Here is a 25,056-nt window from a genome sequence, read left to right on the forward strand (position 1 = left end):
TTTTCACACATAGGGTGGTGGGTGTATAGAACAAGCTGCTGGAGGAAGTAGATGAGGCAGGTACTATCACAATGTTTAAGAAACATATAGACAGGTACATGGATAGGACAGGTTTAGAGGAATATGGGCCAAACACAGGCAGGTGGGACTAGTGTAGCTGGGACGTGTTGGTTGGTGTGGGTACGTTGGGCCGACTGTGCAAACTGGCCTTCCCTCCATTCATTTTGGTGAGTTGCGGTTTTGGTGAACTTCTGTTGCCCCTTTATCACATTTCCTCCAAAGTTGCAGGAACTAAGGGAAAGGTCTTCACACAGCTCCGAAATTCAGTGCAGTTGAAAAGGGGTGCCCTGCGTGGGCATTGGGATGCAGTGGGATCAGGAGGACTGCTGGGCCTTTGGGACGAGGAAGGCGAGGCAGTTGGGACTTGCTGTGGGGCACTGGACAGGACTTCGGTCAGGGAGGGTACGTGGGTCAGTGTCCACTGTGGGGCTGGGCTGGGGTGGGGTGGAAGAGTATCGCCCAAGGGGAATACCAATCCAGCTTTGCATTGAGAAGAGAAAAAGACACACAAGTTCTGGACTAACTCAGCGGGTCCAGCAGCATCTCTGAAGCAAATGTATGGGTGACGTTTCGGATCGGGACACAAGAAGGGTCCCCACCCCAAGCGTCACCCCCCCCCCCATGTTCTCCTGAGATGCTGCCTGACCCGCTGAGCTACACCAGCACTTTGTGTCTATTTTTGTAAACCAGCATCTGCAGTTCCATGAATCTACTTTTGCACTGGGAAGACCTGTTTTCCTTTTCCTCGTGTGATTGTGGGTACCAGGACTATTTAGTTTAAGTTACCTGTCAAAAGAAGCAGCACTGTGGTGCTGCTCGGGTTTAATCCTGACTACGGGTGCTGTCTTTACGGAGTTTGCACGTTCTCCCTGCTACCCAGTGGGTTTTCTCCATGTGCTCCGGTTTCCTCCCATGTTCCAAAGTCGTGCGGGTTTGTTGGTTAATTGGCTTCTGTGAATTGTCCCCAGTGTGTCGTGTTTTCGCTCACTGGTGCGGACTCGGTGGGCCGAAAGGCGGGTTTCTGCGCTGTATCTCTAAAGTAAAGCAATGCACAGGGCTAAGGTCAGCCAGGGATAGAAATCCCACTGTGGCAGCAGGATTGATAATGCAGCACGTCTGCATTAATATCTCGACAATGGGGCAAAAACATAGACATTCTTGCATTTTGCTTTGGGGAAAATAAATCCATCTTCAACATAGTAGCACTGAAGAAAATGCCAACGTATGATGCGATACCTCGCCCTTCCTTTCTTCTCTGTGGTAGATGGCCTCCATTTCCCCATGTTGAGATGCAGCTGATTCAAGGGCCTGTCCTACTTTGGCGATTTTTTAGGCGACTGCCGGCGACTGTCAAAGTCGTAGCAGATTGCCGAAAAAAATAACCGTACGACAATGACCGCGACAATCCCCGCGACAAGGTAAGACAACCGACCACATAGGCGACGGCAAGCTGACGAAAACCGGCGACTCAAGGGCCTGTCCCACTTAGGCGATGTTAAGGGGACAGATGGCGACTAGGCTGTTCACCGGGGTGTCGCTGGCATGGTCGTGGGGAGTCTTCAAAGGATCGTAGTGGCGCGTCGCGAAGATTTCAACCGGTTTGAAATTTCTCGGCGACAGCTGGCTTGTCGCCCGGTACCGTAGCTTATTGCGGGCGCTGTCGCATGCTGTCCCCAGGTGTGCAAGATTGTCACATGGACTTTTTCTTGGCATGTCATTCACAGATTCTCATTGCATTCATTTTGACCATTAAAATCAAACGCTGACACATGCGCTGCGCTATGAAAACTCCTTTCATTCATTCATTCATTTAGAATCTAAATGAATGAATGAAAAGAGTTCTGATAGTGCAGCGCGTGTGTCAGCGTTTGATTTTATGCGATGAGAATCTGTGAATGAGATGTCATGATAACGTGCTTAGAAATTCAATAAATTCCTACAGCTATTTTTAAAGAAATCAACAAAATCAACTTTATTCCAAAACAGCATATCCCTATGAAAGATGGGTAATTGCATGCAAAAAAAAATTTTTTTAAACGGGCACTTCAAACAAATGCAAAATATACCTCACTGGAAATTTCACTGGACGGACCTTGCTGTCGGTTTGTTCACGTGTGAGTTGTGCTTGTGACACCTCCACATAAGTGCAGGTTTTCGTTGGTTGTCTTAGCTTGCCGTGGTCCCTGTGGTAGTGGACGTCCTGGGTAGCAAAGACTGAGTCGCCGGTTGTCGTCAGCTTGCTGTCGCCCACGTGGTAGGTTGTCTTAGCTTGTCGCGGGCATTGTCGTGGTCGTTGTCGTGGACATTGTCGTACGGTTATTTTTTTCGGCGATCTGCTACGACTTCGACAGTCGCCGGCAGTCGCCTAAAAAATCGCCAAAGTGGGGCAGGCCCTTCACCCACCCTATTAATCTATCAAGGTATCACAAAATGCTGGAGTAACTCAGCAGGTCAGGCAGCATCTCTGGAGAGAAGGAATGGGTGACGTTTCGAGTTGAGACCCTTCTTCAGACTGATGTCAGGGGGGGGGCGGGACCCCCCCCCCCCCCCGACATCAGTCTGAAGAAGGGTCTCGCTCCTTGAAACGTCACCCATTCCTTCTCTCCAGAGATGCTGCCTGACCTGCTGAGTTACTTCAGCATTTTGGGATACCTTCGATTTGTACCAGCATCTGCAGTTATTTTCCTACACTATTAATCTATCAATGTCTCTTTGGAATTTTGTGTTCTCATCTCCAGGGTTTGCAGTGCCATCAATCGTTGTGTTAACGACAAATTTGGTTACTTGGTTGTCCTGTGAGTTATTGTGTCATTGAGTGTCATTGATAAATATAGTGAACGGGTCAGTCCCCAAAGAGACCAACTGGTTGCACACACCATTGTTCATATTCTCCCTCATCAGGCTTCTGAATGGCCCTTTATCAGCGGGGTTACTGTCTGATTCACCTCTTTCTACCCCATTGTGGACATTGGACTTTGTCTCTGGAACTGGTGCACTACAATGCTGAGAACTATATTCTGCACTCTGTATCTTCCCCTTTGCTCTACCTATTTGTACTTGAGTTTGGCTTGATTGTATTTATATATAGTATAATCTGGTGTGATTGGGTAACGAGCAAAAGAGTCTTTTCACTGTACCTCTTTACAAGTGGCAATAATAAACCTAAACCTTCAAATTCAATTAGATACCCTATTATGCTCACTGTCTTTTGTTTTGTTTAGAGATACAACATGGAAATGGGTCCTTAGGTCCATCGAGTCTACTACTAGTAACTAAATAACTAACTAACTAGTAACTGTAAGGTTATCCACTTTGGCGGCAAAAACAAGGAGGCAGACTATTATCTCAATGGTGTCAGGTTAGGTAAGGGGGAAGTGCAATGAGACCTGGGTGTCCTTGTACACCAGTCACTGAAAGTTGGCGTGCAGGTACAGCAGGCAGTGAAGAAAGTTAATGGAATGTTGGCCTTCATAACGAGAGGATTACAGTATAGGAGTAAAGAGGTTCTTCTGCAGTTGTATAGGGCCCTGGTAAGACCACATCTGGAGTATTGTGTACAGTTTTGGTCTCCTAATTTGAGGAAGGACATCCTTGTAATTGAGGCAGTGCAGCGTAGGTTCACGAGATTGATCCCTGGGATGGCGGGACTGTCATATGAGGAAAGATTGAAAAGACTAGGCTTGTATTCGCAGGAGTTTAGAAGGATGAGAGGGGATCTTATAGAGACATATAAAATTATAAAAAGACTGGACAAGCTAGATGCAGGAAAAATGTTCCCAATGTTGGGGGAGTCCAGAACCAGGGGCCACAGTCTTAGAAAAAAGGGGAGGCCATTTAAAACTGAGGTGAGAAGGAACTTTTTCGCCCAGAGAGTTGTGAATTTGTGGAATTCTCTGCCACAGAGGGCAGTGGAGGCCAAATCACCGGATGAATTTAAGAGAGAGTTAGATAGAACTCTGGGGGCTAGTGGAATCAATGGATATGGGGAGAAAATGGACATAGGTTACTGATTGTGGATGATCATCCATGATCACAATGAATGGCGGTGCTGGCTCAAAGGGCCAAATGGCCTCCTCCTGCACCTGTTTTCTATGTTCTATGTTCTATGAAGTTAGTGTATGGGTGACCAACAATCACCCCTTACACTAACTAGTTCTATCCTACACACTCGGGACAATTTAAAGAAGCCAATTAACTTACAAACCTGTACATCATTGGAACGTGGGAGAAAACCGGTCAGGGCACCTGGAAAAAACCCTTTGCGTTCACAGGGAGAATCTGCAAACTCCGTACAGACAGCACCCGTGGTCAAGATCGAACCCTGGGCTCTGGTGCTGTGAGGCAGCAACTCTACCACTGCACCACAGTGTCGCACATCTTCTGCCTCCAAATTAAACTCCTAACTATGTGAGTCTTGGGTTCAACCAACCGTCCTGCACATTGAACATTATCAACAAGCTGGAGGAACTCAGCAGGTCAGGCAGCATCTATAGATTGGGAAATGGCCAGTTGATGTTTTGGGGTAGGACCCTTCACTTGGGATGGATTTCAACATCTGCAGTCTCCACGGAACCTTATATCATGCTCTTCGTGGGAGTTTCGTTCACTCTGTGTTTCCAAACCCCGTAGTAATGTGGTTGTCACTGAACTGCCTTGGGCTGTTCTGTTGTCATTCAATGGTTTATACAATTACAAGTTCTTTCTTTCACCTTAAAGAGAATTGTTGGCTGCAAATAGTGACATCAATATTCCCAGAAAGGGAAGTGGCGATTGATTAAGTGCAGGCGTTCAAAACCAATGTTGCAGATTATTGAGATAGGATGAAAGCATATTATTTGCAAATGCCCATCCTCCATGGACATCTTCCTTGTGGCAGATTTGTTCTCATAGAGCTGGTCCGTACAGAGACCGCCCCATTTGACCGAACTCGTCTATGCTAACTGTGCTGCCTATCTATGCTAATCCCATTTACCTGCAATAGGCCTGTATCCCTCGCGTCCCGCTCAGATGCCTTTTCAACATTGTAATTGGATCTGCTTCTATTACTTCCTCTGGCAACTCATTCCAGGGAACCATCACCCTGTGTGTGCGGAAAAAAACCTACCCCTCAGATCTTCGTTACATTTCACCCCCCCCCCCTCACCTTAAACTTGTGCCCTCTGGTTCCGGAATCACGTGCCCTGGTAGAAAGACCGTGTCTGTCTATCCTGTCTGAGCTCCTCGTTAATTTTATAAACCCGTAGAAGATCATCCTCTCAGCTTCCCGTACTCCAGTGAGAATAAAGCCAGCCTATCTCGTCATGATGACAATCCATTCCAGGAAACATCCCGGAGAATAAAATTATGAGGCATTCTTCGAGTAGACAGTAGACATTTTTTTTCCTCCCCCAGGGTAGAAATGCCAGAGTCTAGAGGGCATTAGTTTTAAGACGAGAGGGGCAAAATTTTAAAGGATATGGGTGGGGCAATTGTTTACAGTGAGAATGGTGGGTGCCTGGAACGTGCTGGCGGGGGTAGTGGTGGAGACAGATACGATAGTGGCATTTAAAAGGCTTTTGGATAGGTGCATGGATATATAGGAAATAGGACATGGATCATGTACAGGCAAAGGAGATTAATTTAACTTGACATCATGTTCAACACAGACATTGTGGGCCAAAGGGGCTTTTTCTGAGCTGCCCTGTTCCATGTTCTATAAGGATATGTGAAATGTAAACTGGAGCAGGCCATTCAACAATGTCGTGGCTGATCTTTTAACAACACAATTTTCCTGCACTAATGCTGTATTGTATTATTCCCTTAATATCTAAAGATCTATCGATCTTTATCTTGAATGTACTGAGCCACTGAACCTCAGCAGTACTCTTAGATAATGAATCTAGAGTCTTGAATCTAGAGTTAATGAGTCTTAGATAAGACTCGCCACCCTCTGATGAAGCCACTTCCTCCCATCTCTGTCCTGACTCTTGTTGTCAGACTATTGAACAAACCTCTCGCATGCTACGGATGTATTCTTGATCTTCCAATCTACCACGTTGTAGCCCTCGAACTTTAAAAAAATCTGCACTTTCTCTGTATCTGTAACATCGATATGATATGAACCGTTTAGATTATTCTTTTACATTACTTGTCGTTCTCTGGTATGATACGATTTTTCCAGATGGCGCGTAAGATTTTCACAGTATTTCAGTAAAGGTGATAATATTACACCAATACCAATGAGTGGTCCCACACCAATTCTAAGACCCTGACCCTTGGTTCCAACCAGCCAGGGAAAACATCATCCCTGCACTCACCCTGGTAAACTCTGTTAGAATATGTTTGTTTTAATGAGATCACCACTCATTATTCTATCATGACCAAATGCGGGTTAAATGGACTCCCAGAACATAGCACAGGAACAGGCCCATTGGCCCACAATGTCTGTGATGAACATGATGCCAAGATAACTAATTCCATCTGTCCAAATATGATCCATATCCCTCCAACCGTGGGGTGGCGCAGCGGTAGAGTTGCTGCCTTACAGCGAATGCAGCGCCGGAGACTCAAGTTCGATCCTGACTACGGGTGCTGTTTGTACGGAGTTTGTACATTCTCCCCGTGACCTGCTTGAGTTTTCTCTGAGATCTTCTCTGAGATCGTCCCACACTCCAAAGACGTACAGGTATGTAGGTTAATTGGCTGGGCAAATGTAAAAATTGTCCCTAGTGTAGGATAGTGTTAATGTGCGGGGATCGCTGGGCGGCACGGACCTGGTGGATCTCTAAATCTAAATCTAAAAATCTAAAATCCCTACATAGCCATGTGCTTGCCTTAAAAGCTTCTTAAATGCCACTATTGTATCTGCCTCGTCCCCTGGCAGCACGTTCCAGGCAAGTTAGGAGGAGGGGGAGTTCAACGAGATCTGGGTGTCCTAGTGCATCAGTCAATGAAAGGAAGCATGCAGGTACAGCAGGCAGTGAAGAAAGCCAATGGAATGTTGGCCTTCATAACAAGAGGAGTTGAGTATAGGAGCAAAGAGGTCCTTCTACAGTTGTACCGGGCCCTGGTGAGACCGCACCTGGAGTACTGTGTGCAGTTTTGGTCTCCAAATTTGAGGAAGGATATTCTTGCTATGGAGGGCGTGCAGCGTAGGTTCACTAGGTTAATTCCCGGAATGGCGGGACTGTCGTATGTTGAAAGGCTGGAGCGATTAGGCTTGTATACACTGGAATTTAGAAGGATGAGGGGGGATCTTATTGAAACATATAAGATAATTAGGGGATTGGACACATTAGAGGCAGGAAACATGTTCCCAATGTTGGGGGAGTCCAGAACAAGGGGCCACAGTTTAAGAATAAGGGGTAGGCCATTTAGAACGGAGATGAGGAAGAACTTTTTCAGTCAGAGAGTGGTGAAGGTGTGGAATTCTCTGCCTCAGAAGGCAGTGGAGGCCAGTTCGTTGGATGCTTTCAAGAGAGAGCTGGATAGAGCTCTTAAGGATAACGGAGTGAGGGGGTATGGGGAGAAGGCAGGAACGGGGTACTGATTGAGAGTGATCAGCCATGATCGCATTGAATGGCGGTGCTGGCTCGAAGGGCTGAATGGCCTACTCCTGCACCTATTGTCTATTGTCTATTGTCTATCCCACTCCTCCCTACCCTTCTATGTGAAAAGAAAACTTGTCTCACACATCTTTAAATTCAGCGCCTCTCACCTTTGCCTCTCTCGTGACTCCTGCATGATTCTTGAAGCCGATGCTAACCAATCCAATTTCTGGACCACTGCTCTTTTTGCAAATCAACATAATTTACTGGGCAGTTGACTTATTTGCCTCTCGTCCCACACACTTGCTTCATTCCCCTCTCATTGACTGAAACTCTCTCGGCAACAGCGATTCTGAATGTTACCGTGATCTGGAGGGGATTCATAATCTATTGCCCCTTCTAATGTTACAAGTCAAGTTGAGTTTATTCGGTTTAGATTTATTATTGTCACATGTACCGAGGTACAGTGAAAAACTTTGCTCTGCATGCTGTCCAAACAGACCAAATATACTATATATAGATACGATCAGTTTAAATTCAAGTACAGTAGGTAGAGCAAAGGGGAAGATACAGAATATAGTTTTCAGCATTGTTGCACAACGGTTCCAGAGACAAAGTCCAATGTCCGCAATGGGTTAGAGGTGAATCTGACACTACCCGACCTTATGGAAGGACTGTTCAGGAACCTGATAACAAGGGGAAAGATGTTTGTCCTGAGTCTAGTGGTGCGCGCTTTCAAGTTTTTATACCTTTTGCCTGACGGGAGTGGGGTTCTGCCTGATGAAAGAGGGGAGAAGATGGAATGGCCGGCGTGGGACAAGTCTTTGATTTATGTTTATGACGATTTCTTTGATTACTGTCATATGTACAAGTCTGGTGAGGTACAGGTACATTGAAAAGTCTTGCTTCTGACAGCATCACAGGTACATGGACAACACACAAAAACATACGTTATGCAAAATTCCAGACAGAAAGAAGACTACAAAAAACAAGACATTAGTGGAAAAACATGAATAGAAAAAATAACAAGGACGGTATAAGAAGTGGGCAGTACACTTCTGGTAAATGATCCTTGTAGTATTTGTGGGCCGGATGACCGATAAATGAACCTCCTGCAGGCAGAGGGGAAAGGCTTGCTCCCACGGTCTGGCATGTCAGTGGGAAGGTGATGCTGTCAGTACCGTGACACCATCGTACAAGTAAGCTGCTTTCACACAGAAATCAAAAGTTAATAACATCTAAGGATGTCAGGAATACAAAATAAAGTTTATTCACAAAATGCTGGAGTAACTCAGCAGGTCGGGCAGCATCTCGGGAGAGAAGGAATGGGTGACGTTTTGGGTCGAGACCTGCCTCGACCCGAAACGTCACCCATTCCTTCTCTCCCGAGATGCTGCCTGACCTGCTGAGTTACTCCAGCATTTTGTGAATAAATCGATTTGTACCAGCATCTGCAGTTATTGTCTTATACAAAATAAAGTGCTGGAGGAGTTTGATGGGTTATGTTCATAAGCAGAATTAGGCCATTTGGCCCATCAAGTCTACTCTGCCCTTCAATCATGGCTGATCTATTTTTCCCCTCTCTCAACCCCATTCTCCTGCCTTCTCCCCATGACCTTTGGCGCCCTTACTAATCAAGAACCTGCCAATCTACACCTTAAAAATACACAATGACTCGGCCTCCACAGCCATCGATTGCAATGAATGCCACAGATCACCAGCCTCCAGCTAAAGATTTTGCTCCTCGTCTCCTTTCTAAAGGTACGTCCATTTATTCTGAGGCCATACCCTCTGGTGCTAGACTCTCCCACTGTCTAGGGAAACATCCTTTCCACATCCACTCCATCCAAGCTTTTCACTATTCGGTAAGTTTTAATGACAATAGACAATAGACAATAGGTGCAGGAGGAGGCCATTCGGCCCTTCGAGCCAGCACCGCCATTCAATGTGATCATGGCCGATCATTCTCAATCAGTACCCCGTTCCTGCTTTCTCCCCATACCCCCTGACTCCGCTATCCTTAAGAGCTCTATCTAGCTCTCTCTTGAATGCATTCAGAGAATTGGCCTCCACTGCCTTCTGAGGCAGAGAATTCCACAGATTCACAACTCTCTGACTGAAAAAGTTTTTCCTCATCTCAGTTCTAAATGGCCTACCCCCTTATTCTTAAACTGTGGCCCCTGGTTCTGGACTCCCCCAACATTGGGAACATGTTTCCTGCCTCTAACGTGTCCAACCCCTTAATAATCTTATACGTTTCGATAAGATCTCCTCTCGTCCTTCTAAATTCCAATGTATACAAGCCTAGTCGCTCCAGTCTTTCAACATATGACAGTCCCGCCAATGAGGTCCCGCCTCAACCTTCTAAACTCCAGCGAGTACGGGTCAGAGGAATCACAGGCAATAACTTTGACCAGGTTGCAGTGAATGGATGACCATGCAGTAATTCTGAACACCGGGACAGGCAGCAGAACAATAGCCTTCTTTGTACCGAACACGTCCCTTCAACCCCACATGTTCTTCAGTCTATTTTCAGATTTGTAAACATTTTTGTGCCGAGTCCCTGAAGGAAATTGTTAAGAAAATGTTAAAAATAACCTGCAAATTTCTAATCTTAGCAAGCAATACAGTGTGTTGATTCACCCACTTTAAACATTTCAGTGTGTTATGAAATGTCTGAAAGAGTCAAGTTATGAGTGTTTTATTGTCATAAGTTCATGGGGTATCGGAGCAGAATTAGGCCATTCGGCCCATCGAGTCTACTCCACCATTCAATCATGGCTGATCTATCTCTCCCTCTCAACCCCATTCTCCTGCCTTCTCTCCATAACCTCTGACACCTGTACTAATCAAGAATCTATCAATTATCGTCTTAAAAATATCCATTAACTTGGCCATATGTCCAGAAATGGAATCCTTACTTGCAGCAGCACAACAGATATGTAAGCACAGTACTCTGTAAATACTATAATAGACAGAAACAAAATGTTCAGTGTATATAAAAAACAAACAAACATAAATAGTGCAAAGAAACAAAAAACAATGGCTCAAGTCTACGTAGTTCAGAGCATATTTGGAACTTGTAATGTTTAATAGCCTGCTGATTATTGGGAAGAAGGTGCTCCTGAACCTGGACGTTAGTTTTCAGAGTCCTATACCTTCTTCATACAGCATAGAAGCCGACCCCTCGCCCAACTTATCCATGCCAACCAAGTACCTTCCTGAGCTAGTCCCATTTGCCTGCATTGGGCCATATCCCTCCTAATGAAGCATTATAAAACCAAGGTAGGCGGGTAGAATTGAGCTACAGATCGGCGATGATCTTATTGAACGATAGTAGAGGCAGGAGATGGCGAACAGCCTCTTCCCAGCCAACTTTGCAAGGCAACAGTGTGGTGGTGCTGAAGCCAAGTGCTGGAGTAACTCAGCGGGTCAGGGAGCATCCCTGGTAAACGTGGATTGGTGACGTTTCAGGTCGGGACCCTTCTTCAGACTAATTCTGCAGAACGGTCCCAACCTGAAACGTCACCTATCCAGCGTCACCAGAATTAGTCTGAGGAAGGGTCCCGATCTGAAACGTCACCGATCCATGTTCTCCAGGGTTTCTGCCTGATCTGCTGAGTTAATCCAGCACTTGGTAAACCAGCATGTGCCATTCCTTGTTTCTACAGTGTGGTCGGTTTGTCATAGAGTGATACAGTGTGGAAACAGGCCCTTCGGCCTAACTTGCTCTCACCGGCCAACAATGTCCCAGCTACACTAGTCCCAATTGCCTGCGCTTGGTCCATATCCCTCCAAACCTGCCCTATCCATGTACCTGTCTAACTGTTTCTTAAATGATGGGATAGTCCCAGCCTCAATTACCGCCTCTGGCAGCTTGTTCCATACACCCATCACCCTTTGTGTGAAAAAGTTACCCCTCGGATTCCTATTAAATCTTTTCCCCTTCACCTTGAACCTATGTCCTCTGGTCCTCGATTTCCCCCACTCTGGGCAAAAGACTCTGTGCATCTACCTGATCTATTCCTCTCATGATTTTGTACACCTCTATAAGATCTCCCCTCATCCTCCTGCGCTCCATGGAATAGAGACCCAGCCTACTCAACCTCTCCCTATAGCTCACACCCTCTAGTCTTGGTAACATCCTCGTAAATCCTTTCTGAACTCTTTCAAGCTTGACAATATCTTTCCCAGAACTGAACACAATATTCTAAATGCGGTCTCACCAACTTGTCTTATACAACTGCAACATGACCTCCCAACTTCTATACTCAGTACTCTGACTGATGAAGGCCAAAGTGCCAAAAGCCTTTTTGACCACCTTATCTACCTGCGACTTGGCCATCAAGGAACCAAGATCCCTCTGCTCTACAACACTACCCAGAGGCCTACCATTTACTGTGCAGGTCCTGCCCTTGTTCGACGTCACAAAATGCAACACCTCGCACTTCTCTGTGTTAAATTCCATCAACCATTCCTCCGACCACCTGGCCAATCGATCCCGACCCTGGCTGCAATTGTTCACAACCATTCTTCACTGTCTGCAAAACCCAATAATTTCTAACCCAGACGTTTGCGCCCATTCCTCAACAGGTGATCGAATCGGTGGGGATCCTTGTTTACAAAGCCTTGGACTGGGGCCTGAAGGACAACGAGGAACGGGAGCTCAGTCCACCGCTGGAGCACTTGATAGACCGCATGACCAATATCCTGGACGAGGGTGTGGCGACCGAGGGGAACTTGGACGAGGGGTACGACGGCCAGGACGAAGAGGACGAGCAGAAAGAGATCTTCGCAATAAAACGGATCACCGCAATAAGGAACTTCAGACACGTGATGATGGTGAGTCTTCTTTGCTTGGCAAATTGTGATGGATATTTATTTGTGGACAAACACAGGGCAGCCCTCATCCCACCACACTGATCTGTTTACCATCGCGACTAACCTTTAGACCCTACTTTTAGACTTTAGAGATACAGCGCGGAAACAGGCCCTTCGACCCACCGAGTCTGCCAAGACCAGTGATCACCCCGTACACTAACACTATCACACACTCCAGGGACAATTTACAGTTTGTACCGAAGCTAATTAACCTAGAAACCTGTATGTCTTTCGAGTATGGGAGGAAACTGGAGCACCCAAGCAAACCCACGCCAACAGGGAAAACGTACAAACTTCATGCAGATAGCATTCGTAGTCAGGATTGGACGCCGGTCTCTGGCGCAGTAAGGCAGCAACTCTAACCCGCTCTATTCTACGGTGCCACCCTAAGGGGAAGAAGCTGACCCTGAGCACCAAAAAGCAAAGCTTTTCTCTGTACCTCAGCAAGCATGACAATATCAAACCAATATCAGTACGTTCGCAGTTGAGGTTCGTTCCATGATGTACTACTCCTACTTTCACTGTGTGTTGATTTCTGCAGTTGTCGACTCATCGACCATTTAGAACACTTAGAATCATTTTCAGGAGAGAGTTAGATTTAGCTCTCGGGGCTAACGGAATCAAGGAATATTGGGAGAAAGCAGGAACGGGGTACTGATTTTAGATGATCAGCCGTGATCATATTGAATGGCTTGAATGGCCGAATGGCCTACTCCTGCATCTGTTTTCTATGTTTTTAATATAGAACAGCACAACAACAGGCCCTTCGGCCCACAATGTCTGCTGCAAGCATGATGTCAAGATAAACTAATCTCATTTGCCTGCACATGATTTATACTACATGAGCGGGTACTTTTTTACACAAAGGGTGGCGGGTGTATGGAGCGAGCTGCCGTAGGAGATTGCTGAGGCAGGTACTATCATAATGTCTAAGAGACATTCGGACAGGTACATGGATAGGAAAGGTTTAGAGGGATGTGGGCAGGTGGGACGAGCGTAGATGGGGCATGTTGGGTCGAAGGGCCTGTTTTGTCGAAGGGCCTGTTTTTACGCTGTATGACTCCATGACTCCATTCCCAGCATATCCACATGTCTATCTAAAGGTCTTGTACACGCCACCATTGCAACTGCCTCCTCCACCACCCCTGACAGTGTGTTCCAGGAACCCAATATTGACTCTGGACCATTGCAGCATAAGTCACACAAAAACCCATTAGATTTGTTGCGCATGTCAGTGACTTCCACACAGACTGTTTTGCATAAATAACCATATATTGTGTCGGTGAGATCTGATGATGATTGATGTTCAGTATCGATGTTTGAACTGGGCAAAGATGGTAAGTTCCTACCTCCAGCTGTGTCACCGACAGCTGTCATCATGGCATGCCATTTGTCATTTATACGACTTTTTATTTTTCGTTGTCTAATTTCAAGAATATTCTGCTGAAACTAATTTTGCCCCACCTTTTCGATTTTAATTTTTATAAATAAAATCTAGTGCAAGACCTCTTTCATTAACAAACCAAGCTGCTACTCGGTTAAAGAAGGGCTGATTTTAGATTCAGCTTTCCGGACTAGCAAGGTCTGAGTTTAGTTTATTGTCACATGTACAGCTCAACGGAAAGACGATCGGTGATTACAGTCTAGCCGTCCACCGTGTACAGATACAGGATAAAGCGAATAATGCTTAGAGCAAGATAAAGTCCAATTAAGGATACTTTTAAGATCTCCAACGAGGTAGAGAGGAGGTCAGGACTGCTCTCTTGTTGGTGAGGGGAGTTTTAGTTTAGGGTTAAGTTTTGGTTTGGAGATACAGCGCGGAAACTGGCCCTTCGGCCCACCGAGTCCGTACCGACCCGTGATCACCGCATATTAACACTACCCTACACGCACTAGTGACAATGTTTCTCATACACCAAGCCAATTAACCTACATACCTGTACGTCTTTGGAGTGTGGGAGGAAACCGAAGATCTCGGAGGAAACCCACGCAGTCACGGAGAGAACGTACAAACACCGTACAGACAGCACCCGTGGCCAGGATCGAACCCAGGTCTCTGGCGTGTAAGCGCTGTGAGGCAGTAACTCTACCGCTGCGCCACCGTGGCTGCCCTGGGTCAGTTGCTTGGGTCAATGGGCGTAACATGGTAAACGTGGCAACCATGTTGTGCACAGAAAGACCCCACAAATAACAAAGTGATGAGGACAAAGTAATCTGTCTTTTAATGATTGATTGAACGGTAAGATTAGTCCCGTGTGTTTAGGGCTCACTGGTGCAGCTGGTCGAGTTGCTGCCTTCCTGTGCCAGAGATCCTGGATCAATCCTGACTACGGGCGCTGTCTGTGCGGAATTTGTACGTTCTCCCGGTGACCGGGTGGGTTTCCTCTGGGTTTCCTCCCGCACTCCAAAGTCGTGCAGGTTTGTCGATTAATTGGCCTGTGTAAAATTGCAGCTAGTGTGGAGGGAGTGGATGAGAAAGTGGGATAATATGGAACTAGGGTGAATGGGTGATCGATGGTAGCCCCGGACTCGGTGGGCTGAAGGGCCTGTTTCCATGCTGTAGAACTAAACTAAACTATACTATACTAGGATGCTGGTCAAACTTGCTTTGACATATTCCAGTGGACCCTTTTGCACCACTTGTGAGCTTGTGAATTTACAGTCGGTTCGAAACCCAAGAGGGTGGCATTCCCTCGGCACTGGCCAGGCGTGTCTGCCAAGGTTCACAGCATTGAAACGCTTTGGATGTCAAACCATCAGTGTCATGAGTTTGACCCTCTGTCCCTTGAAAGTGGCGTCACAGGTAGATCGGGTGTCAAAAACGCTTTTGGCACATTGGCCTTCATCAGTCAGAGCATTGTGTATAGAGGTTGGGAGGTCATGTTGCAGTTGAAAAAGACGTTGGTGAGGCCACATTTTAGAGTATTGTGTTCAGTTTTGGTCACCATGTTATAGGAAAGATGTTGTCAAGCTGGAAAGGGTACAGAGCAGATTTATAGGATGTTGCTGGGACTCGAGGGACTAAGCTACAGGGAGAGGAGGCTGGGACTCTATTCATTAGAGCGAAGGAGGATGAGGGGTGACCTTGTGGAGGTGTGTACAAGATCATGAGAGGAATAGATCTGGTAAACGCACAAAGTCTTTTGTCCAGTGTAGGGGAATCGAGAACCAGAAGACATAGGTTTAAGGTGAGGGGGGAAAGATTTAATAGGAACCCGAGGGGTAACTTTTTTACATAAAGGGTGGTAGGTGTGCGGAACGAGCTGCCGGAGGAGGTAGTTGAGGCAGGTACAATCGCAACATTTAAGAAGCATTTAGAGAGGTACAGGAATAGGACAGGTTTAGAGGGATACTAGACCAAGTGGACCCGTTGGGCCCAAAAATCTCCTACATTGGTACAGCACCCTCTCCTTCCCCCCTCCCCCCCCCACTTCCCCCACCCTCCTCCCCTCCCCCTCTCCCCTCCCTCTTCCCCCTCCCTCCGCCCCCCTCCCTCGCTCCCCCCCCCCCCCCCAGGAGATAGATTTCAACTTTAAAATGTGAATAGCTTTAAAAATGTAACACCTATTTCAATGAAACTTCTTCCATTAGCACCAAAGGGACGGCGGTGAGTAAGGTGGGCCTAAATTGTTGGGCTATCGTGTACCATTTTGGTTGTAGTTCAGGAACAAACAAACAAACAAACAAACGAGAGTTTTAGTATATAGATATATGGGCTAAACGCAGGCCATTAGGACTAATGTAGATTCGACATGTTGGTGGTGAAGGGCCTGTTTCCGCACTGTACGACTCTATGACTCTGGCTTCACCCTCTGCTTTCACTCTGTTCAATTTTACCTGGCTGTACTGATCAGGTACAGGGGCGGCTGCCGGCCGGGGCCTGTCGTTAAGTCTGGGGACAGACAATGAATGCCGACTACTATTTCCCAGCGCGGATGTCAATGTGTGACATCCGGCCAAGTGTAAAGAAGAGCCTTGGCTTGAGAAGTCCCAACCAGGTGGTGTTACATTTCAGATGCAAGAAATGATTAAATGCTGGAAATACTCAGCGGGTCAGGCCACGCCTTTGCCAAAAGACACAGAGTTAACGTTTCATGTCAAAGATCCTTGGCCCGTAATTATTTTTTTTATTTTCATAAAGCTACCTCCCCATTCCAGAACACAAAGTGATTCACCAACCCCTCTCAGATGGTTTAGGTTTAGATTTGTCACGTTGTTCCAAGGTACAGTGAAAAGCTTTGCTTTGCATGCTATCCAAACGGATCAGATAATTCAGTCCAAACAAGTGCAATAGGTGGAGCAAGCCTCTTAATTATTTTGCCCTCTCACCCTAATCCTATACCCTCCAGTTTTAGACTCCTTCACTGCGGGGGGAAAAAGACTATTCATTTCATCCATGCCCCTCATATTCTTGCACATCCAATGTTTAGGTTTATTATTGTCATGTGTACTGTGGTACAGTGAAAGGCTTTGTTTTGCATGCTATCCAGTGAAGTAAGATAATACTATACATAAATACATCCAGTTCAAACTTGAGGACTATAGGCAGAGCTAGGGGGAAGATACAGAGTGCCGAATTTAGTTCTCAGCATTGTAGCGCATCAGTTTCGTAGATAAAGTCTAATGTCCTCAAGAGGTGAATCGGACAGTGCCCTAGCTTACCGTTCAGAAGCCTGATAACAGGGAGGGGAGGTAGCTGCTTGGCAAAGGGGTTAGAGCAACTCAGCAGGTCAGGGAGCGTGTCGGGACCCTTCTTCAGACTCAACATGGATGGGTAATGTTTTGGATCAAGACCCTTCTTCATGCTATCTGAGTCTGAGGAAGGGTCTCGTCCCACAACGTCACCTATCCACGTTCTCCAGACATGCTGCCTGACCTGCTGAGTTACCCCAAGTCAAGTCAAGTCGAGTTTATTTGTCACATACACATGAAATGAAATGTGCATTGAAATGAAAGGTCACCCACAGTCCAGCAATAGAGCAATAAAAAAAAGCAATTTCACACTCAATCGCAACCAACACAAAACAATAACACTTTGTGTCCTTTTGGGTGTTAACCGGCGTCTCCGGTTCTTTGTTTCTATAATTTTCATCAACAAGTTGCCAACATTGGTTTGAGGGTTAAACCACATGAACTCCCACGTACAGTTGCTTTGCCCTCTCCTCACTGACCACGTGACCTGACCACGTGACCTGCCCAGTGGCGGCACGGTGGCGGAGCGGTAGAGTTGCTGCCTTACAGCGAATGCAGCGCCGGAGACTCGGGTTTGATCCTGACTACGGGCGCCGTCTGTACGGAGTTTGTACGTTCTCCCCGTGACCTGCGTGGGTTTTCTCCGAGATCTTCGGTTTCCTCCCCCACTCCAAAGACGTACAGGTTTGTAGGTTAATTGGCTGGGCAAATGTAAAAATTGTCCCTAGGGTGTGTAGGATAGTGTTAATGTGGGGGGATCGCTGGGCGGCGCGGACCCAGTGGGCCGAAGGGCCTGTTTCCGTGCTGTACCTCTAAATCTAAATCTAAAAAAAAGACTCGTGGCTTGCAGCTTCCCCCACCAGTTAGAACATGAACAACGTCTGACTGGGATGCTCCTCGCCGGCAGTGGAAACATCCTTTGCTTTTTAACATTTTCAATCATTACGAGATGAAGGAGCCACATTAAATAAATATATTGCACATTTTTAATGCGCTGCATCAATTTTCTTCCATGGGTTGCGTGCAGCAATTCCTGGTGATTAATATTTGATGCTTTAAAGGCTCTACAGACCTTCCTGAGGATTTGGCAGTTTCAGCCTTCGAGCGCAGCAGGTGACCCGGAAGACCGATGCCTGAATTATTAGATTAATGATCTGTGAGGCTAATTTAATTTTACAGTCATTGAAGCCCGTTTTCAAACTTCAGCAAATAATGCTAGATTTACTGCCAGCTGTTCCTTCAGGTCACTGAATAAATAAACTTCATGGCCAATGTTTTTATGTTGCCATGTACGCTGGATTCTTTATGATCAAGGCGGGATACATTGAAGCCTTTCATGCTAGGCCTCTGTTGAAGTAATCCCCGTTACCACGGATGGCAGAAGAAGCTAAAGGTTGCGGCCACGAGAGGGGGAAGGAGAGGCCGGCCTGGTTGCCATGGCAACTCTGAGCGCTTATTGCACGAGGAGTAGAGGCACAGAAACCCCTTTCAATGGATAGTTTGGTTTGTTATTGTCATGTGTACTGAGGTATAGTGAAAAGTTTTATGTTGTTGTCATGGAAAATGACGTTGTATTTAAGTGTTCCTCTGAGTCAGAAAGGTCAGAGGGCACATGTTGCCAGGATATAACGGATGAAGGAATAAAACATCACGTTTGTTTGTAGTCAGTGTTGCTGAATGCTTGTTTATTATAATTGGATCAAGGTGAGGATCCGACATTGGCGACGAGGACGAACTAGGGATTGTGTAGTTCAACTTTTGAAGCAGATATGGTTTTTCAGTGGAGTTGGAGCAGCTGAGATGAGAGGTTTGAATCCATTCGACCCGAGTGGGGCCGTGAGTGTGGCAAGTGAACATTGGGGGGGGCGTGATCAGAGGAATTTGATGCCCACGCAGACAGCCTGCGACTGTTTGTCGATGGGGCAACGCTGGTACAGCTCACAGGACAGAGAGCACTGCTGTTGTACAGCACTGGAGACTTTCAGGATGCTTCGAGAGACAGGAGGCAAAGCGGATTATGCAATGGCTGTTGCGACTTCGTGGGACGAACAAATGCTACATTTCCAGGACATGTATTCCGCCACAGATGAGAGAGAGGGGGAAAGCATTGCTCTGTTTGTCACAAGAAAGCGTCACGTTTCTGAAGGCTGCAACTATGGAGCTGAGTTGGAGAATCAAATCAGAGATCAGGTTGTACAAAGATGTATATTAAATGGCTTGGGACGCAAGTTGCTGGAGAAAGGTGACACGCTAACATTTGTGAAACCACTGACAACTGCCGCTACATTTGAAGCCGTGGAAACCCAGTTTCAGACCATGAGATTGGATGGAGGAAGCCACGTTAACAAGATGACACCTACTGGCACTCTCAAGGGACATTGAAATGGTACATGGAATTCACTGGAATGAGAGGGGATCTTATAGAAATGTATAAAATTATAAAAGGACTGGACAAGCTAGATGCAGGAAAAATGTTCCCAATGTTGGGGGAGTCCAGAACCAGGGGCCACAGTCTTAGAATAAAGGGGAGGCCATTTAAAACTGAGGTGAGAAAACACTTTTTCAACCAGAGAGTTGTGAATTTGTGGAATTCTCTGCCACAGAGGGCAGTGGAGGCCAATTCACTGGATGAATTTAAAAGAGAGTTACATAGAGCTCTGGGGGCTAGTGGAATCTGGGGGCTATGGGGAGAAGGCAGGCACGGGTTACTGACTGTAGATAATCAGCCATGATCACAATGAATGGCGGTGCTGGCTCGAAGGGCCAAATGGCATCCTCCAGCACCTATTTTTTATGTTTCTATGGTAAGGGTCATTCCAAAGCTGTGGATGACTGTGAGTGCTTTAGATGTGAGAATTTTAATCATTTGGGCAAAGATGCATGCTGCCCTGCCAGGGGTTAAATATGCAGAAAGTGTTGGGGGGGGGGCAAAGACCATTTTGCAACGCAGTGTCGAGCCCCAGGCAAACCAAAGAGAGGTGGATACTGTCAACATTTACGCCGTTGATGAAAGCTTGTGTGAATGGAAACGTGATGAAACACGGATGGATGAAGGATCTGCTTCTGCTCAACAACAAGCACAGTGAGAATTGGAGGTGTGGAAGTCGACATCATAGTAGACTCTGGAAGTGATAGCAATGTTATCGTTAGAGCACAGTGGGAAGACTTAAAATGGATTAAGATAAAATGCACTTCAAGGAAGTGTGAGAAGAAATTGTATCCTTCTACATCATCAAAACCACTCCAGATTTCTTGGATGTTTCAAGGCAGTCCACTTGATAAGCACACAATGGCTGAATTTGTGGTCATCGAGGAGAAAGGAGAGCCACTCATGAGTCGAGAGGCTGCCCAAGCATTAGGCGTGCTACACATTGGGATAAATGTGAACTCACTGAAGTCATGTGCAAACTTAAAGAAGTTCAAGCCAGTATTGGAAGGCATTGGAAAATTGCGTGATTGTCAAGCAAACTCAACGTAGTCCCAAATATTAAGCCTGTAGCACAACCAATGGGCAGAGCTCCGTTTGGAATAAGGGAAAAGGTTGAGGCCAAGATCCAAGAGCTCATTGAACAGGATATCATTGAACCTGTTGAAGAATCGACGCCATGGGTCAGTCCAGTTGTATTAGTACCAAAACCACACGGAGAGATAAGGCTTTGCGTGGACCTGAGATGAGTAAATGAGGCAATAATACGAGAGACACCCTATACCTACTGTCGATGAGGTTCAACAAGAGCTATCTACAAGCAAAGTATTGTCAAAGCTCGACCTAAAGTGGGGCTATCATCAGGTGGAGTTAGACCCAGAGTCAAGGAAAATAACTACTTTTGTCACACATTGCGGACTGCACCGATATAAGAGGTTGTTGTTTGGAGTCAATGCAGCGCCAGAGATTTACCAATATGAAATTCACAAGGTAATTCAAGGGACTCCTGGAATTGGAAACATTCTCAGATATCATGATTCATGGTACCACACGTGAGGAACACGAGGAGAGATTCAGGCAGACACGAGCTCAGTTGAAGGCTGATGGATTGACAGTGAATGCGGATAAATGTTTGCTTGGTGTCTCAGAAGTGGTGTTGATGGGCCACAAGTTGCCCAATAATGGCATCATTCCAGCTGAGGGCTGTGGCAGAAGTTCGAGAACCAGGAGGTGCAACTGAAGGAAGGAGTTTACTTGGTTTGGTGTATTTTTGGGCAAGGTTTATTCCAAACATAGCTGCTGTGGCAGAGCCACTGAGGAAGGTGACAAGCAAGAATGTGCACTTTGTGTTTGGCCCAGAACAAAGATGTTAAAATAGAGTTTGATGAGCCCCCCTACGTTGGGATACTATGATCCAAAGGCACCAACCTAAGTTATTGCAGATGCAAGTCCAGTGGGGATAGGAGCAGTACTTGTACAGAAGCATGCGGGACAAGTAGCAGGTCATTGACTGGAGTGGAAGAGGATACTCCCAGACAGAAGAGGAGACTTTTGCTTTGTGTGGGCATGTGAACACTTTCATGCATAATTGCATGGCATTGAGTTTGACTTGTGGACAGACCACAAACTGCTGGTGACGATCTCTCCCCTCCAAACCGGATTGAAAGAAGGGTGCCTAGACTCCAGCAGTACGAACACAGAGTGATCCGCGTCGCTGGAAAGACCTACGTAGCTGACTGGTTATCCAGATTGCTGAATGTAGACAAGCTGCAGGGGTCCACACCGGGAGACAGAAGCAGAATCATCTGTACGATTTGCTCCAGTTCACTCCACACCAAGAGCAATGAGGACAAGTGAAATAGAAGAAGAGTCGGACAACGATCCGGAACTACAGGATGTTAGAGAGCGGATCCAGAGAGGTGACTGGGAGTGTCCACGCAGCACGTCTGCAGCTATCATAGATTAACAATGCACAATTGGAAGGTGTGTTCTGAGAGGAAACAGGATCGTAGTGCAAACAATGCTGAGATCAAAGTATGATCGCATTGACTCATGACGGTCATTTAGCAGTTGTTGAAACCATACAAAATCTCTGTGCAGAAGTCTGGTGGCCAGGGATGGAAAAAGATGTGGAATGACGGGCGGCACGGTGGCGCAGCGGTAGAGTTGCTGCCTTACAGCGAATGCAGCGCCGGATATTCAGGCTCGATCCTGACTACGGGCGCCGTCTGTACGGAGTTTGTACGTTCTCCCCGTGACCTGCGTGGGTTTTCTCCGAGATCTTCGGTTTCCTCCCAGTTAATTGGCTATATTTAAGAGGGAGTTAGATGTGGCCCTTGTGGCTAAAGGGATCAGGGGGGTATGGAGAGAAGGCAGGTACGGGATACTGAGTTGGATGATCAGCCATGATCATATTGAATGGCGGTGCAGGCTCGAAGGGCCGAATGGCCTACTCCTGCACCTATTTTCTATGTTTCTATGTTTCTATTAGCAATGTAACGAATACCATATTCTAAATGGCATTGCGAGGTTCAGTTTACAATACGATGTTGGGGAAATCCTTTTTGTTTGACAATGGAGGGATGTCATGGAAACTGACATTGTTGTATTTAAGTGTTACTGAGTTGCAAAGGTCAGAAGACACATGTTGGTGGGATATAACGGATGGAGGAATAAAGCAGCACGTTTGTATTCCGTGTTGTTGAATGTGCCTTACTATAAATCGGATCAAGGTGAGTTTCTGAGAGTTGTATGCTATGCAGTCAGCGAAAAGACTATACCTGATTACAATCACAGTGTCCAGATATACGGTAGAATAAAGGGTATAACGTTTAGTGCAAGATAGAGTCCAATAAAGTCAGATTAAAGATAGAATTAAAGATGGAGAAGGTTTAGAGGGATATGGGCCAAACGAGGACAAATGGGACTGGCATAGTTGGGGCATCTTGGTCGGCATGGATGAGTTGGGCTGAAGGGCCTGTTTCTGTGCTGGATGCCTCTATGACTCTTTAGATTTGACACTCCAGGAATTGGGTAACGCAATGTGTGATATATATATAGAATATTTACTGCGTAGGGTTGGAGTGAAGATTTCACCCAGCTGTGAGGTAATTATTCAAAATTATGGTCATATTTAGTCTAAGCCATGATGCTGTGAGCTAGATTTTAGTTTAATCCCTTAAAAGCATAAGGATTTGAACCAGGGCAAGTCCACGTTGTCCTTTCAACCTTGTCCACCATTTGGCATCATTGTGGCTGATCCTCCACCGTGCCCACTCCCCCCGTCCAATCCCCACCTGGAGTCATAGAGTCATACAGTATGGAAACAGGCCCTTCAGCTCAACTTGCCAACACCGACAAACATGCCCCATCTGCCCTAGTCCCACCTGCCTGCTTTTGGCCCATATCCCTGGGATGGCGGGACTTTCATACGAGGAAAGACTGGATAGACTGGGCTTGTACTCGCTGGAATTTAGAAGACTGAGGGGGGATCTTATAGAAACATATAAAATTCTTAAGGGGTTGGAGAGGCTAGATGCGGGAAGATTGTTCCCGATGTTGGGGGAGTCCAGAACCAGGGGTCACAGCTTAAGGATAAGGGGGAAGTCTTTTAGGACCGAGATGAGAAAACATTTCTTCACACAGAGAGTGGTGAGTCTGTGGAATTCTTTGCCACAGAAGGTAGTTGAGGCCAGTTCATTGGCTATATTTAAGAGGGAGTTAGATGTGGCCCTTTTTGCTAAAGGGATCAGGGGGTATGGAGAGAAGGCAGGTACAGGCTACTGAGCTGGATGATCAGCCATGATCATATTGAATGGCGGTGCAGGCTCGAAGGGCCGAATGGCCTACTCCTGCACCTATTTTCTATGTTTCTATGTTTCTATCCCTCTAAACCTATCCTATCCATGTACCTGTCTAAATGTTTCTTTTACATTGCGATAGTACCTGCCTCAACTACTCCGGCAGCTCCTTTCGTACATCCACTACCCTTTGTGTGAAAAAGTTACCACTCAGGTTCCTTTAAAATATTTCCCCCCCCTCACCGTAAGCCTATGTCCTCTGGTTCTCAATTCCCCTACTCTGGGCACGAGACTCTGTGCCTTTACCCAATCTATTCCTCTCATGATCTTTTACACCTCTATAAAATCACCCGTCGTCCTCCTGCGCTCCAAGGCAGCTCGACCTCCCCCTTTAGCTCAGGCCCTCTTCTGATCTCCCAACTATCCAAATTTCTGAAGATCTTTGGCGACGCAGTGTGGCAGCTGGTAGAGCCGCTGACAGACTGCGGGAGTAGGTGCTGAGGACCGCACTGAGGCTCGGTGCAGCCAACGCCAAGGCACTGCCGGGAACGACCACAGTCTAGGGTCCTTCCGTTGCTGGACAGTGGCCCTCTGGACACCCCTAACCCCAGGGGGCCACATGGGCGGCAAAGGTTTTTTGTGTAAAGAATAAAGGAGGAGGTAACACTACCGATTATGACACTAGTAATAATGCAGATTGTAAAAAGAGGTCTTGCACAGTATTTTGAATTTTAAAAATATATATCTTTTTAATTCTGCATGGAGTTTATTTTTAAAAAGAAAACAAAAGAGCCACTGCTTCACAGCACTGGAGACCTGGGTTCAGCCCCGACCTCCGGCACTCTGCGTGGTGTTTGCATGTTCTTCCTATGACTGTTTGGATCATCCCTGGATACTCTCCCATGTCCCAAAGACCTGCTGGTTGATGGGTTCAATGGCTGCTGTAAATGACTCCCTAGTTGCAGGTGTGTGGTGGGAGGATCAGTGATGAGCCTTGTTTGTGAGAGAGAATAGGTCAAGGGGAAATGAGTTGGGGATCGGAGTGTGCGCTGAGATCCAGCAAAAACACAATGACCAAATGGCGGCCTCCTATGTTGAAAGAAAACAAAATATGAAGAGTGTGGGATCTACATTTTACTAGCAACTTTTACAGCCCATGACCTTCCCAACT

The 25,056-nt window shown here is 46.4% G+C and overlaps 1 protein-coding gene across 2 annotated transcripts in view; it reads left to right on the forward strand.

The window, feature by feature from the left end:
- Positions 1-25,056, forward strand: part of LOC144592878 (protein spire homolog 1-like) — a 160,254-nt gene that overhangs the window by 74,173 nt on the left and 61,025 nt on the right. For both annotated transcript variants that reach the window (XM_078398078.1, XM_078398079.1), the window contains exon 3: positions 12,180-12,428. In XM_078398078.1, the coding sequence (XP_078254204.1) occupies positions 12,180-12,428 (249 nt within the window). The remainder of the gene's footprint in view (positions 1-12,179; positions 12,429-25,056) is intronic.

This window comes from Rhinoraja longicauda, chromosome 4 (assembly GCF_053455715.1).
Source record: "Rhinoraja longicauda isolate Sanriku21f chromosome 4, sRhiLon1.1, whole genome shotgun sequence".
Taxonomy (NCBI): Eukaryota; Metazoa; Chordata; class Chondrichthyes; order Rajiformes; family Arhynchobatidae; genus Rhinoraja; species Rhinoraja longicauda.